Below are 18383 nucleotides of genomic sequence, written 5' to 3' on the forward strand. Positions count from 1 at the left end.
CGTTCAATATGTCGTATGGTGCTCATTGACTTGAATCGTAAAACAACAAAAGTGACATTTCTAACACGTTGAAAAAGAGCAACACAAGGGTTACCTTTATAATATCCATGACTTTGTGCAGCGGTTTCCCTCTATACAGCTGTTGGTGGCAGACGAGCTGCTCGTAGTCTACGATCCTTTTTCTAGCTGCACTGTGCTCGTCCTGCATGGCTAGCCAGTCCAGTCCTCCGTCACTGCAGTCCCATTGGTTATCTAAAAACATAAGAAGAAGTTATAGTAAGAACAAATTAATCTGAACTGGATGGGCACACCATACAAAAAGTTACTTAGAATTACTATTGAAAATATTGGTACCGCTCTATTAAGGCGGTATATTTTTAACAGATTTCCTTTTTCTCAATAAGAGTAATTTTCAATTGAAAACATTGATGTTACTGAAATCTAGTTTTATTTTCCTTCGCAACACGCTCGTATCGAAAAACGTCACACTCTGTGTGAAACACGTGTACACCTACATTGCTTATTACGTAGAAGTACTTTTGCTCCATTACAATTTTAACTTGAATTGAGATTTCCTCTTACTGTTAGAAATTGAAATCAAAGGAAACGAGAAGAACAACAAAGTCAAAAAACCTAAAAATTCGTGGCACGTGTTAATTACAACTGTAATGACCTAATTATACAGGGTGACTGGAACTGAACCCGCCATAGCTAATACGCGTATAGAGGAGGTCATTTGCTAATTATTGAACCTTACTTTCTATGACTAAAGTTTTATAGTTTAGGAGATATGTAAATTTTTATACTTTTTCCTAAATTTTACCTAAAAACGGCTTAAATTTTTTTTCTCGCATGATTTTAACCGATTTTTTTATTTGATACTAATATCGAATAAACCTTTAGTCAAATAAAATAAATTTCAGATCCAGATACTGATTGAATAACTAGTTACGAGCCGCCAAAGTTTAACAAAAGTACAAACCACGATAAAAAAATCAAGTTCGAATTCGATTAAAAAAAAAACTAATGGTGATAATGGATTGCCAATGATCTTAAAAATATCTTTACCTTCTCTTCTTTCCAATGATATATCACACGTAGTAATTAGATATTGAAATTTATTAAAAATTCGAAGTTTATGGAAGAAAATGGAGTAATAATACGAAAATTATCCATACAAAGTTTCTTCAAACATCTCATATTTTGTGCTATACTGAGTCTCATACCTATTTTTGTGTGTTTTTTGAAAAATTAATTTAAAATCATAATCACATTATGAAGAAAACAGTTTACAAAAATTCAAAATCAACTTTGTATGGATAATTTTTGTATTATTACTCCATTTTCTTCCATAAACTTTGAATTTTTGTCAAATTTCAATATCTAATTACAACGCGTGATATATCATTGGAAAGAAGAGAAGCTAGAGATATTTTTAAGATTATTGGCAATCCATTATCACCATTATTTTTTTTTAAATCGAATTCGAAGTAGAATTTTTTATCGTGGTTTGTACTTTTGTTAGACTTTGGCGGCTCGTAACTAGTTATTCAATCATAATCTGGATCAGAAATTTATTTTATTTAAATAAAGAAATATTCTATATTAATATCTAATAAAAAAAACTTGAAATCACGCGAGAAAAAAAAATTAAGCAGTTCTTAGGTCAAATTTCGGAAAAATCTGAAAAAGTTTAAAAATTGACATATCTCCTAAACTATAAAACTTTAGACATAGAAAGTAAGGTTCAATAATTAGCAAATGACCTCCTCTATACGCGTATTAGCTATGGCGGGTTCAGTTCCAGTCACCCTGTATAGTTCTGACCCAGTTTAAGAGCGTTTACGCGAAGCGCGGCGTTTCAAGAGGCATCATTGGAAATGATTCGCGCGCGGCGTTTTTTAATAGTTTTCAAATGTTTATAGCAAAACAATAACAATGAATTAAATATCGTTTCAAAGTAAATATTTTAAAGAAGATGTTGTTTTATTATATTGAGCTATTTTTATGTTGAATAAAGGAAGAATATTGGTGAAAAAATCACTTTGATTTTTGGGTATTTCACGTTCTTTTAATTTGTGATTTCTTATTGTAAAATGCTTAAATCTAAAAACTTTCTCAGATAACTATTTGCCCAAGGATCTATGCTATAGGATATAAATGTTTTTTAAATCGTTTTCACAGTATTTTTATAAAAATTTCAGCTTGTAAACTAACGCTAAAGTGGAAATTTACAAAACCTGTGTGGACTTATCTTGATAGAATTCTTAAATACTAAAGTAATCGCAATATTTTCTCAATTAACCTTTAACTATGGACGTCGGGTCTCAGAGGCCCACCCCCCTTTCCAATTTCTCGGTTTAAACACCTTCCCGCCACGTGCTGCTCTCGACTATCTCAGTAGCTTCAGTTTTAACTGTATTTGGACCGAGGAGGCATAAAGTCGCGTCTTCCGGCACTTATTACGTGAGTAATAACCATTCAAAATTTTGTCCGGGTCTCGGAGACCCGATGACTATAATTTCCATACAAACATACTTGTATGGATGTGACTTGTCAACTATAATTTTTTAATATTATATTATTATAATATTAAGTAAATTGCTCTAGTTTAAGAATACTTAATGGCAGAAAGTATCTGAGTACATCAGCTATATTATTAGCCCAACTATCTAAAGAACATTTCAGGAGTAAGGTATTACTTGTAGACGATTCTTCTTTTGAGTTTAGATGTCTTAGAATTCACCATTGCTGCAGATTCCGATTCTGAATAGTGTACATTTTGTCTATCAAAGCTCTCAAAGAAAGATAACACATGCCTGTAGAGAAAATCTGTTTTTAGTGTTCTAGGCCACTGTGTATAATTTTAGTAACTTTAACCCTTGTCAAAATTTTTAATTTAGGTCCTTCAGAAATTTTATTCATGTTTTTATGTTACATGGCTATTAATTAGCAAGGAAAAAAATATTACTTTCATTTATTAATAATCGACTGTAATCAAGGAGCCTATATGTGATGGCAAGTCAATTAACACTGAAAATTGTCTAAGTTTTTTAAATTTGCAAAAAAGTAATTAAATTATGGTTAAAATTTGATTACATTTACCACTAAATCCTTTATTAATAGTTATTAGATATATATCAACTCTTTAATAAATTCAAATTAATTCAGATATGAAAATAAGAAGAATTTTAGATAGGGGTCTGTGAGACCCGACGTCCATGGGAGTGTGATTATTTTTTCACGTCCATAGTTATTAACTATTTAGACGACGAAATTGTCTAACTATTTATACCTATAACATATTTGTAGTATTACTGGTTAATGATTGTAACGAGTTGAAAAAGTACTGTTTTTGCGCCAAACGGCAAATGAGAGAATTTAATTTATGTAGTTATACCACTGGGTATTTTGGTCGAGAAGACATAAGTAAAATTAAGACTCAATACGTTTAAGTACGGAAATAAATGCTATTCTAGACCCTTTTTATCTGTAAGTTATCAATTCTATTTTCAACACCATAGATTTTCCTTGCTGTTAATAAAGATCACCCTTGTCAGATGTCCGGAGCAGTTACACGACGGTTTAATAGAGATAATAGTGTTAAGCAAATAACAGACGCTTTCAGTGTATTTTGTGTTTATTCAATGATGTTAGGCACGTAACGGGATGTTTCATTTTGCTCTTTGGAAAAACGTTACTATTTTGGTTTTGTACTTATTTGTGCTGTGAACATTCTCTTTAATTTATTATTGAGAGATAAGAAAATAGAAGTGAAAAACACCTAAAACACGTTTCTTGTATGGGGGCCGACCGTAATTTTATTGGTTAGCAATAGTAATCCTGAATTTTCAAGTATCTTCATCGTCTAAAAGTAACTTATTATTTTCCGATGCGTTGTGTACGAGTAATATAGGCAAATCAATAGAGTGCTGCATTGCAATCCCTAATTTTTAAGTGACCCCTATGGTGAATTTTGTTTCATAAGAGTCACTTAAAAATTAAGGGTTGATGGTGATCGGGCATTAAACTATTTAAACGTGTTCACAAAGTGTATCTACACGAGTAGGTATACTTTATGTACGTGTACCTACCTCAAGTACGAACTTGAGGTATGTATTTCAAACATTGGTGCGAGTGGGAAACGCTTTACACCCGAAGTATAATAGGTATTGTTGTGATTCTTAGCCTTGTTTTGAGGTAAAGAAAAACCAAAATATTGTTTTCTAAAAGGTAAGTCTTAATTAGGGCGATGGTCGACACAAACATTTGTATTTGTATAGGCGCGGCCACTTAGACGAATTGTTGCCTGTGTACTCAGGGTCTAGCCTACTAAAATATTAGTTTCAAAATAGACCGTATTTCAGCTATTGAGGAAAAGATACGCGTATCACGCGTATTGACTTATAATTTAGTACTCGCAAACATTTAAATTAAATTGGTACGTAGGCCCTTTTCTCGGCACTTGATCTTACATGTCCCAAATATGAGTATAGATTGCTCTACCACGACAAGACATTACACTATCGTTATGTGCATAATGCATATACACGTACACACACAAGTAAAGCTCACTCGCCTTCGTGAGTTGAAAGAACTATGTACACTTTGTATTACAGTAGATACTGCAATTTACAAGAATTATTGTGTTATAGGTGTGAAACCGGCTTTCTAAAGTCTGCGCAATTTTACGGTAAAAATATCAATGGTGGTTTGCATACCACCTCTTGTAACATTATGGATGCAATGAAATTTAGCGTTGAGTAGGTATTGAAAGTTAACACTATACTTAATTAAACAATATGACAATAAGGTACCCGATTCCATTTTCACACTGTGGACTGTTATTAAGCTTCATTTTGTGTATTCTTAGGCTGGGTTGCACCATCTTACTTTAACTTTGACAAACGTCAAAAATCTGTCAAAATCCATACAAAAAACACCGGTTATCGTCAAAGTTACGGTCAAAGTTAGGTGGTGCAACTCAGCCTTAGAATTCGTTTTAAACTACGTTTATTACAATTTAAAATTGGAGGGGATGGGATGAATGATGGACAAATCTAGACATTGAATGCGAGATAAGCTCTTAAAAGGAATTGGTTTAACAATTTTTTCATAAAAAAATTAAAAAGAGGAGAAAAATTGGTTGTAGGTAACGAAGATCCATTAAGAAGTAGTTTTACATAAAATATGAGTTCGAAATAAACGACATAAAAAGAAAAAAAGTACCTATTACGTGTGATAAGATGTTTTTCACGTTACGTAAATCTAATAAGGTTATAAGTTACGTGTCACTCCCACGAAATAAATAGGAACGCCCATATTCATTGATAGTAGCTGCTTACTTGGATGTTTATTTTTATGAATCGTATCTTACGCTGTCAGACCGATCTGCGCGCCTCACTGAACACAGAATGCTTTCTACTAAGTACCTACCCTTCTGATTACAACCCGAGTACACTAAATACAAACATGTTAAACGCTGCTGGCTTGGTACCTATCTTATCGTCGGTTATGTTCTTTTCACCACGTAAGTCATTTTGGCGGTTTTGACACTTTGATGCCATTCGATAGAGAATCGAAAGACGCGTGTCGTTTCGTCTAATCTCCTAAAAAGTTAAAACTACCTTACGTGGCGTGGTGGTGATAGAACTTAAACGACGTTTAAATGTGATTTTGTGTTATTTTGCAATAATCTGGTTGTTTAATTTAACTGACTGTTGAAAAATCGGCCCCAAGTACTATATTTTGGTTACGTTAGTAAGTTATATTTCGGTAGTATCAAGTTCTAATATAAAAGCGCCAAAATCCTAAGACTTACCTAACAGTAGGTATTTAGGTACTCGTACTATATCAAAGATGACTTTAATATAAAATAAAGATTATTTTTATTATCAACGTAAAGAAAGCTTCCAGAAAACACTATATTTTAGTTAGATCTACATAATTCAGGCGATCTATCGGCAAAGAACATAGCTGGGCACCGTTAATCAAATAGTTAACTTCGTTAATCGTTAAACCGTTAATAAAAAAATTAACTTCGTTAAACGTTAAATCGTTACATTTCGTAAGATTTAACGCAAGTTAACGTTAATCGTTAATCCGTTAACACATGATAATAAAACGAAAAAAATAATTGTATGCAAGGTTCAAATAATTTCGAAAGCTTGTATCGCGCATGGAATTTATTCCACTTTTATATTTGCGCTACAAGCTTTCGAAATTATTTGAACCTTGCATAAATAAATAATTTTGATTTTTTTAAATTATTTTTTTCGTTTTAGTACAACTGCATTTCAGAATAAAAGCTTGTTTTTAAAAGTTTTTTAATTAATATAATTTTATTTTACACTTTTTAGTAGTATCTCAATCTCAGAGCCTTGGTTCAATTACAATACAATTTAGCACCAAAGTGCTCGAAAAGACAAATCCAGCAAACCCAAACTCGATAAGTTTCCACCGTTTCGTTTAGGAATTCCTATGGCCACCTCCTGACTCCATCATCAGGACCCTGGACATCATCTAGTACTAAAGTGCTCGATAAGACAAATCCAACGAACCCAAATTTGATGCGATGCCGCCGTTTCATTTAGGAGTTCCTATGGCCACCTCATGACTCCATCATCAGACCAGCTCAATGGTACCATAACATTGCATTGTCATCGTACTTACATAAGTATATCAAATTTCATCTCAATCGGTTCAGGAAAACTGGTCTTAAATTCAGTTCCAAGAGTTGTCCCACACACACATACTAACAAGTGTCGTTAGTGATTGTTGTTTTGGGTTCTGGAAGTTCTGGAAGCCCGAACGTACTTGTCAGAACGCGTTTTTCTAGCGTTTTTCAGCGTGCCTGCTGTATCTTTTTGGTAAATAGTAGGTATAGGTGTACCAGAAACTCATGGCAAATGGGGAAAATAAACTTTGTTGAGTGCAATACTGGGGAAATTGGATTAAATGATCTTGATACTGTTTAATTTTTATTTATGACTAATATTAATGAACATGAAGTACGAATGCCTACCTATACATTTTAGGTATGTGTATGAAGAATGTTGTTATACATCGGGTTTTTAACATAGGAACATGGTCTTGAAAAATAAGTAAACCGTATATTAATGTAAATAATTTTATTAAGTATCATACTTATAACTTATCACTTCATTCAGAACTAGAAAACGATTCTAAAAACTCCACTTGCATTTCTTGTTCTTCAAATAGATGATCAAGTTAAAGAGGTATTAATATAATATAAATAGCTTTTTCAGCATTTCAATTACTCAAACTTGCTTGATGAAATCTTTTTCAATTTTCTTTACATGGTCATAACATTTTCACCATTCCTCTGCACCAATGCATGAAATACACCTGAAAACCCCGATAAAGCAGCTATTAGGTAAGAATAATATAAAAATAAACATACCTAACCCTCCTTCTGACTGTAATAAACTAAATGTAGGTAAGTATCAAAACATTTCACTCCAACTTACTGTCAACTCAACGACGCGCTTTAAAATCAAAGATTGACTTTGAATTATGCCTTATTTTACAATACACTTTGAAAACAATATGACTTGCTTGAGTTTTTTCGTCTTTTTCACAAAAATAACAAATAGGCATGAAGAGATTACAAAATTTCTGCAGCGGCTGACAGATCTCTTGATTTACTTTGACAGGTGACAATAAAGCCATAGACAATGGCCATATGAAAAACACACTTTTCCAATATTTTTGTTTGCCATGAGATTCTGGTACACCTATACCGGATTAACGATTAACGGACTTAGGATAATTTAACGGAAGTTAACGAGTCCGTTAACATTTTTTAAAGTTAACTTAAAAGTTAATCCGTTAATAGAAATGTTAACTTCGTTAATTAACGATTAACGGATTAACGAGTTAATGCCCAGCTATGGCAAAGAACTATATTTTACAAGCAACCCAGGGACAGGAGAGTTGTTTAAAGTAAAAGGGAAAAGCTGAAGAATATCGAATTACAGTGTTGCACGGACTCATCAAATATCTACTGTGGCATCTTGTATTTTGCAACAAAAAAGTAGGCTATAATTTGATGTGATGACAACTCTACGTAATAATATCAGATTAAAAAGGTGGCATGTCCCGCATGTAGTATACCTTTTGCAAAATACGAGTAGGATTATGTTACGTAAGATGCCATAGAGTTCGTGTGCGATCTTGCACCATCATCGTTCATAATTTATTTATTTAGGTAAGTATATGAAAGAATTTACTATACATTTTTGGTAAGTATAGTATTGCGAATAATTGAGTAGGCTCCTGCGGTAGTGGATCATTGTGGGAAAGGTGACATGTGACGTCACACTGTTACGATATAAGCCTGAAGCAATCTGAAGTCTCGCTTAAAACCACCGTTGCCGCAAGAAGATACAAAATACTCAGTTTATTCGCTATTTATTTATAGTATTTGAACATTCAACATGATGGAAAGGCAAACTTAATGACGTAATATGGCATATTCTCTCAATCAATCTTAGGGCTAAACTAAAATTAGAGTGGGCTATATTAGTCTTAGATTATTAACACCTAGATAGATAGTCTTACGCGCTTATTATTCATCTCAGCCTGTCTGTAGTAGCTATTATACTGTTATGTAACCCACCACTCAAATGCTCCCGTTCTAAAGATAGGGGTCCGCTCAGTAGGTCCTTTGGGATGTGCCTAATACCGTTCCCTAGGAGGGCCAGCACCTTGAACTTCGGCAAAATAATGTTTCTGGTGGGATCTATTAAGTATTAAGTCTTACCACTCAAATACACCCTTTCCAAAGCTGGGGCCCGCTCAGTAGGTCCTCTCGCATGTGCCTAATGCCGTTCCCTCGGAGGTCCAGTACTCACAGCTTCGGCATTAATAATGTTTCTGTTGGGATCTATTAAGTATTAAGTCTTACCACTCAAATACACCCTTTCCATAGCTGGGGGCCCGCTCAGTAGGTCCTCTCGCATGTGCCTAATGCCATTTCCTCGGAGGGCCAGCACTAGAAGCTTCGGCAAAATAATGTCTCTGGTGGGAGCTATTAAGTATTAAGTCTTACCACTCAAATGCACCCTTTCCAAAGCTGGGGGCCCGCTCAGTAGGTCCTCTCGCATGTGCCTAATGCCGTTCCCTCGGAGGGCCAGCACTAGAAGCTTCGACAAAATAATGTCTCTGGTGGGGATCTATTAAGTTTTGAGTCTTACCACTCAAATGCACCCTTTCCAAAGCAGGGGGCCCGCTCAGTAGGTCCTCTCGCATGTGCCTGATGCCGTTCCCTCGGAGGTCTAGGTCTCGCAGTTCAGGCATATGCATGATGACTCCAGCCGGCATCTCCCATAGCGAGGGAGAGCCGCGAATCACAAGCTCCTATAACAATAGAAATGATCAGGGTAGAAATACCGGTTTTAGGTATTATTACTGTTTTTAGCCACTAAAAGTTTAATATCATATGATATTATGCTGCGTACATGCTATCCCATAACGAATAAATAAATAATACCTGGCTATGTAGAAAATTATGAAATTGCTACAGTGGGTGGTTCTCGCCACAATCGAGGTCGAAAGAAAAGCAAGGCATGCTGGTTAGGTCGTGGGCTCTCCTTTAACTTAACTAGAGTTGAAAATACAATAACAGACATTGATCGAAACCGCAAATTTTTCGCAAACGAATATTATTGGAAGACGTTTCTCACAATTTCTATAATTATTCAATCCTAATCCAAATCCGCCCGTCAATTGTCAAATTTTAATGTTTTTGGTAAAAAAAATATCTGCGGTTTTCGATGTTTTTACTCTTTTGTATTATTTATAAGACTATTTAAACAATATTAAAATGTAAACGCATCGAAAATATTGTGAATATTTAATTTAAAACTGAATTAAATTTGATAGTTGAAATCCGGATTTGGACAAGGATTGATTAAGGAAAACGGGCATAAAAACGTGCGGGCTTTAAATGATAATACATTATGGCTGGGTTGCACGGTGCACCATCTTACTTTAACTTTGACAAAGGTCAAAAATCAAACTCCATACAAAAACACCGGTTATCGTTATAGTTACTGTTAAAGTTAGGTGATGCAACTCAGCCTAAATGTAATAAAAGATCGTTTTCAAGACACACCCGTATCTCAGTGAATGTTAAGTGATGCTGACGATGAGTCTAATAAAGAGCTCGCTTACAGAGTAATTGTAGGTACATTTGTTCGTGGCTTTAAGGCTAATCAAATAAAGGAGCGAAATATTTTGGAAACGTGATGTTAGTGTTTTAATGAGTTCCATTTGACGTGTTATTTTTAACAGAGGTCTGGAAAATACCATTAAGATTAATATAAATACAGGGAGGAAACGATAAGTGATCTCACTCGATTATTTCTAAATTATACAAGATATCGAAAAACTAGTTACTGATCCTGAAAGGGCTTGACGAGTTCTTTCAAACGGTACCAATAATAGGTTACAGAATAAACTGGAACTATCAGAAAATTCAATGTTTCCAGCTTCCATACATTTGGTAAAGTTACATAATATTAAAAACTACACAAGATATCGCAAAACTAGTTACTGATCCTAAAATGCTTCACAAGCTCTATCCAGCAGTATCAACAATAGCTTACAGAATAAATTGGATCTATCCAAAAATTCAATGTTTCCATCTTCCATACATTTAGTACTATCACAGTCATGGCACTCATCTCTTGATAATATTATAGCAAGTACAGCCTAAAACTAATGTTTTCCACAAATTATCCTGCTTTCGCCTCCGAGATTTATTTTACCATGTAGTACCCCTGTACGACAAGCCAATCCGCACACAATATTCAGCGCAGTAGTAGTAAAAAACAAAAGAGCGGGCAACCCCACCCCTACCACGCTGTGGGCTCGGTGTCCGAGCGGTCTCATTCCTTTGTGCGCACGCGCAACGACCGCACGCAGTATAAGAAAAATGCTTAAGTGACGTCACCAGGACGTTTTTACCGACAAAAAACGTAATTATTTTAAGTTGTGCAGTGTAGTGACGAGAATTAGACCCAACACAAGGTTGGTTGTAACAACTATTTTGTGCAAGTGCTCGTACATTTTTATTATAAGCGTTGTGACACGACGCGTAACTTTGACCCATTTTTAGCTCCAAGTTAACGCGCGATGTTAACCAGTAGCCATTTTTTGCTCCGAGGTAATGCGAGATGTTACCCAGTAGCCATTCTTTTGCTCCGAGGTAATGCGAGATGTTACCCAGTAGCCATTTTTTTTCTCCGAGGTAATGCGAGATGTTACCCAGTAGCCATTTTCTGCTCTAGCGAGTTAATACGAGATATTAACCAGCAACCACTTTATATTCGGTCATTTTTGCGGGTCATTTTTTAACCAGTAGCGTTAATACGAGATATTAACCAGCAGCCACTTTATGTTCGGTTATTTTTTAACCAGTAGCCGTTTTTTGCTCTAGCGAGTAAAAACGAGATATTAACTACCGAGATAACCAGGTATTGTAATATTATTCACTTTTACGAGTTAAGTATCTTCTTTTCGGCCATTTTAAAAAGCCGTAAAAACAGAACATAATGAGCTCATACAGAAAAATGTTGCGTTTGTACGAAACTACCCACATTAAGAGCTTGCCTTCTTGGCCTTACACCTTATGAACCATCAACCGTCTTGGAGCCTGATGACCCGGCGCCGCGGACGCACTCGCCCCAGTCGAGCCTCCGCCTGCTTTTATAACGACCGATGACCCTGTGGCCATACACATTGTTCAATGCTACAAAGGGTAACTGAATAATTTTGTTGTTTCGTATTTTTATACATTACACCAATCGATATTGGTCTAAATACAAAGGCTAGTAAGAAAGAAATAAGTATCAGATCAAAATTCAAAGTGCATTTATGTAGATTCATTACTTGCTATTATAAGGTCAGAATAAAAGATCCTAAATAAACCTTAGGCCGGTTTGTTGACCGAACCGAGTCGAAGTGGAAATAAATGCCTACTTTATATATGAAGTATGACAATATGTCGTTTTTTCTATGCAACGACTCATATTAACTGACATTGTGATTTTGAGTACTTATCAGTCTCACATTTTTTTTGTTAGAAACTTACAAAGATCTTTCTACATTTCCGGTCCGTCGACCAATTACATCGACGGTCGACAACTATAACTCATTATAATCCTCTAAAACGGGAAAAGAGGTATTTATTTGATATGACAACTAATCCAGGCTGCTGCACTGAATATATAATTAAGCTTTAGCCGTTCGCATAACTGTGTGAATCGAGGCTTTATACAGAGGCCGTACCGACAAGCTACGCCCTGCTGTATGGTATGATGGGCTAAGACCTATCACCCGCCCGCGGCGCAACCACGCCACCTTCCACAAGCGCAGGCGCCGTTATTTACGCCGCAGCGCCGCGCCGCCGCTGCCGCATGCCCAGCGCTGCCAGCGCAACGCGGGAAGCGCCATTAAAGACCGACCAGAACACCAAGGTAACCCGCGTCCCTAGACGACGCGCCATCTATGTACAGGTATGTGCTGGCCGCTTAAAATATTGTTATTTTAAATGCAATGTACCTAATATCCGGTTACAGAATTTATTGTACCGAGATACCTATTCGATTCCCGATTCGAACCCAGATGATTTTTTTCATAATCATCATAACCATGCGAGTAAACATAATTAATTATACATAACAAACAATTATACACGTCGGCGCAGAGACGTTGATATTAAAAATATTCTTAATCGCACCCGTCGACACGAGTACATTCTGAGATTACCCACTTGTTAAAAAAAAAAAAAATGTTCCTAGATGGTGGACTTAGATAGCGTTTATATAAGATGCTAAACAAAGTTTATGTGGTTTAAGCACTTCAAAAGGGATGATATTTTAACCGCAATTAAACTTTTAACAAAAGATTCATTTATGGTTTAAAGAAACTTATTACTAATATAATATGTTTATTACATAAACACGATAACCACTGAAAAGCAAATAGAATTATGGTCTTATTTTAACGGATGCTTGTTTTGTATCTGAACAAACAGGCAACATTTTTGTTTGTCTCTTTGCGGCCTTTCTTTAGCCCTGATATTTTTACAAAGTTTATTTTTTTATTCATGACGTCTCACCAGCTTGTATCTATAAATAATAGATAAAATCTAAGAGCTTCCTTAAACTGTATCGGTATCGGTACATAAGATGACGTCATTTTTTCTTGTATTGGAAAAATATTATTATGTAGGTTTGTACCTACTAATCAATGTATGATTAATGCTAATAATACTATTGATAGTCTTACAAAGTAAGGCTTCATCATCATTATTATTATTTATTTACTAAAAAAAAAAAAAAAAAAAAGGTCAGTTTTAACTCCATGTACTGTTTTACAATTGGTTCGTATAAATTATTTATGTATAACGTTAGAATTCTCATAAGAAGAGATGCGACATCATGAAATACATTGAATCATTTCTTATCTTGCTAAATCTTTTAGACAAGCAAAGTATCTTATTATGCGTTAAAGCGATAATAACTATGCCTTTATAAATATAACACAATAATAATTACATTGTAATCAATGTAATAGAAAATTATTGACGCATCAAAAAATAAATCGGGCCGCTTGTAATAACAACCGGACTAGTGGACTTTGGTCAGTCAAAGAACGAATCAACCACATAAAATAAACTATGTATTATGTAGGTACCTACCAGTACTACCACTACTTGTAACCTTTAGTTTAGATTAAGGACATTTTTCAATAATACCAAAAAATAATGCGATATTATTTTACGAATTGATAACGCTGCCACAAACTCATAATAATGAATGAGTCTTTCTTCCCTTTCTATGAAGTATAAATTGAGAATTAGTATTTTGTTATTTTTTCTTAGCATGATTATAAAAATTCAATCATCACAGTTATAATACTGAAGCTGACTGAATCAAGGTGTCTGAATAAAGACACGGAGTAGGAGCTTGGTTTAATATTGTCTCAGAAAATGTTAGACGCTTTGGTTTCTGTACATGACATAAACCTATTTTTTGTTTCTTGAACTTTGTTTGATATTTAGTCATAATTCATATTTTATCGTCTGGCGTAGAGATTTCTACACGATTAACATGAATTAATTCCAATTAATTCGCCTTAGAATGGCGACCATTTTTTTTTAGACGTTAATACGTTTTTCACTAAAAAATAAATAAATAAAAAAAAAAAAAATAATAATAAAAAAAAATTAAAATTAAATAGAATGCTGGGGCAACAGGTACATCAGTAGTACCATATTGCCCATTTAAGCTTACCTTTCCTTTGCAGTAAGTTTTGTATTTGGCAGTCGTGGATCAAACAAAACGTACCAGACTCCGCTATACACTCCGCAAATAATAAATAAATATCCTTCCTTCGACATTTTACACTACGCTCCTAGTCCCAAACACTGAGCAAAGCTATGGGTCCTAGACAACGGATATAAACATACTTAAATACCGTTTTTATATACATAAGTACATATTATACATAGTAACACCTAGACCCATCACAGAAATTAAAATGTATCAATTCAATTTCTGCCCGGCCGGGGATCGAACCCGGGACCTCTCGGCATAGTAGTCCGTTTTGAAACCACTACACTAAATGACTGACAAATAAATATTTTTACAATGCTCAATTACATCATTGTACCTACCTTACTCTATTTTCTTAGCATATTCTAAAGTCGGGTGCATGCTATAATAACATTAAATAACCACCGCTTAGCAATATCGTTAGTGAAATCATATAATTTATTGAAATATATAATTATTTAAATAAATAATATAATTTATAGGTCAGGTTTCAAGAATCAAAAGATTGCTATTAAAAGGTGCTATTAAATAGAAACCAAACTTTTTCCTCGCAACAGTGTTACTTGGAATCCAAATTAATACTGTTTTGGAATACTGGTCAAACTGTATCCAAATAAATTAATAAGTTTTAATTAACCACATTATTTATTTATTAATTAAAATGCAAGTGAACTTATGTTTTACAACAATCAGAGTGTTAGCCTTGCAGTCACTGTGATCGATTCGGTGTTAACCACTACCGTCGTCAAGCTCAGTTCTGAGATGAAACTGGATAAATATAGGAAAGGAGTGTCGACACGAGGGTGTTCGGCCCACACAGCACGCGACACGCGGCAGTATTGCCTGCGGTTTGCGCCGCTGTCAACGTTGATACAATTAGCCAGTGTGCTGGATAGACAGGATGCTCTGTCAACTGTCTTGGCAACTTTTTACAATCAGTAGTCGTACTTAACAGTTAATAGAAGTACAAATAAATGTATATAATAATACTCTATAATGAACAAAATCTTGTCGAGACCGTGATACTTGTTATTGTATGAATAAGTGATGCAATACGATTATAATACAAAAATATTGCTTTATTATGTATTTAGTACATTGACATTTACTCTCTTAACCATTTAACATGGACATTGATCCATGCTCTAAACATCTACATGGTAAAATAAATCTCGGAGGCGAAAGCAGGATAATTGAATGATCAAACGAACTTACCAAGTGAAGTTCGATCTAAATTATCCTGTTTTCGCCGAAGAGATTTAAGGTCCCTCCCAACCCGAAGATTTCTATATCTTCTTCCCTGGAGGTAAACGTCAATGTCATCTCTTCTCTAAATATAATGAGACCGCTCGGACACCGAGCCCACAGCGTGGTAGGGGTGGGGTTGCCCGCTCTTTTGTTTTTTACTACTACTGCGCTGAATATTGTGTGCGGATTGGCTTGTCGTACAGGGGTACTACATGGTAAAATAAATCTCTTCGGCGAAAACAGGATAATTTAGATCGAACTTCACTTGGTAAGTTCGTTTGATCATTCAATTATTGTAAATAAGATGCAAGTTACGAGTTTATTTAACCGACTTTTGAAGTTTATTATTTAACAAAAAATAAATGACATTTCTAATATTGTGTGGTTGGCATACAATTTAGTATGGAAGCTGGAAACATTGAATTTTCGGATAGTTCCAGTATATTCTGTAACCTATTATTGGTACCGTTTGAAAGAACTCATGAAACACTTTCAGGATCAGTAACCAGCTTTTCAATATCTTGTATAGTTTAGAAATAATCGAGTGAGATCACTTATCGTTTCCACCCTGTATACCTCCTTCCATGAACAAGCATAAAATTACAGTGAAAATTTCATAGACATGGTTTATGTTTGAAAGCAGTTTTTGAGAGGCAAGTAAAAAGTTTATAATGTTATCAAAACCAGCCAGACACAAATAAAACAGCCAAAGAGATTTTATTATAAGTTTATACGTAGGACTTTATGTACGCCCAAAGAGTTTTTCCCCGACACAAAATTCAAATCCACACTCTTTCTACATATTTCAATATATTATTTTATGTGAATAGAAGACCAGCATGGCAGGTACTTTTTAGGCAGACTGTATAATTGAAACAAGGATTCTATAATCTATGAGTTCAGTAAAATCTGTGGGTCTAGACAATGTGCAAATTATAATCGCAAACCAGTCGAAAAGTGGTCGAAAAGCCCCTTTTTTGTATGGAGTTTTGACGGATTCTATTTTCGATTCGATCAAAAAGTGCGTTTTGTCTAGGGGGGCCGGTCTAGACAAAACTAATTAAATTATCTTTCAAAGGTTCAGGTAAAAAATATTTGTTGTGGAAAACATGAGGTGTAATTAAAAGAGCGCCAAAATTGTAGATCATTAATTTTATCATTTTATCTAGATTTAATAAACCTTCGTCGCTATTATTATTACTGTGTACTACAGAAAAAAGAGCTAAGTATTACATTACCTACCTACTTTAGGCACAACTGTTACAAAATATTGCTTGCACAGCTACCTTAAAGTTTGAGTTGAGAAATACTCGTATATCAAAATTGTTGAGTGTTCCTATATTATATTTGTCAACACAGCACTTGTCGAGTAGTTATTTGAGCTGAATATTAATTTTGTAGTAGGTAAATGTAATTTCTTAAAGTTAAGCGTAAAATGTTTGCCGATGCCACAGAATTCCAATAAAACGCAAGTACACGTGCTGAAACAAAATGCTGATTTAATTACCAAAATCTGCGCTACATACTTACCTAATGCTTACAGCCACGGAAAATCGTTTCATTATTTCCCAATGGTGGTTTAAATATTATAATAACATAATAGGCTGATACATTTATAAAATAAGGTCAACATGTCTCAAGAGTATCTTTACCAAGCTCTAATACCCTTATCAAGTGTACTTATATCACAAAAACCTAGATGTTTTTAGAGTTTTATAAATAAAATCGGATCAAAAACAGGTAACGAACAGAAATAGACAAAGTAAGCTTTAAATGGAACCCTCTTAAAAGACGTCTGCTGAAATTAGAATAAAAATGTATATTGTAAATTATTATAATTTGGAAAGGGCCGAAACACATGTTAGTGACGAATTTCGATAAGAAGATAATATTGATGGTGAAAATCAAGAGAGATAACTTGATCGCCTGTGCAAAACAGTAGGCGAAACTATATTGTTTCGACAGTTTGAGATAAGGTCAGGTTAGTATATATTTTTTCTGTATTCTTGTTTTTTTAATAATGATTTCTAAGCATAACATTTATTGGCATCTAAACCAATGCCATAAATATTACCATTCATAATATACAAAATACCATAATGTTAACAAATATAAATAGACAAGCAAGCATGCAAACAAGCATGCAAGCAAGCTGCAAGGAAGCATGTAAACATGCATGCAAGCAAGGATGCAAACAAGCAAGCCTGCAAGCAAGCAGCAAGCAAGCAAGCAAGCCTGCAAGCAAGCAGCAAGCATGCAAGCAAGCAGCAAGCAAGCATGCAAGCAAGCAAGCAGCAAGCATGCAATCAAGCAGCAAGCATGCAAGCAAGCAGCAAGCAAGCATGCAAGCAAGCAGCAAGGAAGCATGCATGCAAGCAAGGATGCAAGCATGCAAGCAAGGATGCAAGCATGCGAGCATGCAAGCAAGCATTAGGATTGCCTTATCTCCGGCGCTGCGGGAAGTGCGGTCCTTCCGCTCTGGCGTAACATATACCCGGCATGCCATGCTCGCTTCCGCAGTTTCGGTTTGCTGGTCGCCTTCGGCGCCCAGCCTCAGCCGCTCCAGCTCGCACGGCTGCCGGATATATGTTACAGCGAGCGAGGACCGCACTCCCTCCGCGCCTCCGGCTTTTAAATTACACTCTAGTATAGGGCAGACTAGTACCACGTGGAAGAGACCACGGCCAGTCGGAATCTACATAATTCCAGACCAGGCAAGCTTAATGTTGTAAAAGAAATGTGGACTGTATAATATGTGCGTTATAATAG

General features: G+C 35.1%; 1 protein-coding gene and 1 long non-coding RNA gene across 2 annotated transcripts in view; both read right to left on the reverse strand.

The window, feature by feature from the left end:
* Positions 1-18383, reverse strand: part of LOC135075102 (protein singed wings 2) — a 66744-nt gene that overhangs the window by 14274 nt on the left and 34087 nt on the right. Inside the window, exons 4-5 of the mRNA XM_063969440.1 lie at positions 9219-9381; positions 95-252 (exon numbers count right to left, since the gene is read on the reverse strand). Coding sequence (XP_063825510.1) covers positions 95-252; positions 9219-9381 — 321 coding nt within the window. The remainder of the gene's footprint in view (positions 1-94; positions 253-9218; positions 9382-18383) is intronic.
* On the reverse strand, positions 6968-7757 carry LOC135075556 (uncharacterized). The gene is made up of 2 exons (XR_010258053.1): positions 7491-7757; positions 6968-7368 (listed from the first exon to the last, which is right to left on the reverse strand). It is a non-coding gene; the product is annotated as an uncharacterized LOC135075556 (long non-coding RNA).

The sequence above is a fragment of the Ostrinia nubilalis genome, chromosome 10, assembly GCF_963855985.1.
Source record: "Ostrinia nubilalis chromosome 10, ilOstNubi1.1, whole genome shotgun sequence".
Taxonomy (NCBI): domain Eukaryota; kingdom Metazoa; phylum Arthropoda; class Insecta; order Lepidoptera; family Crambidae; genus Ostrinia; species Ostrinia nubilalis.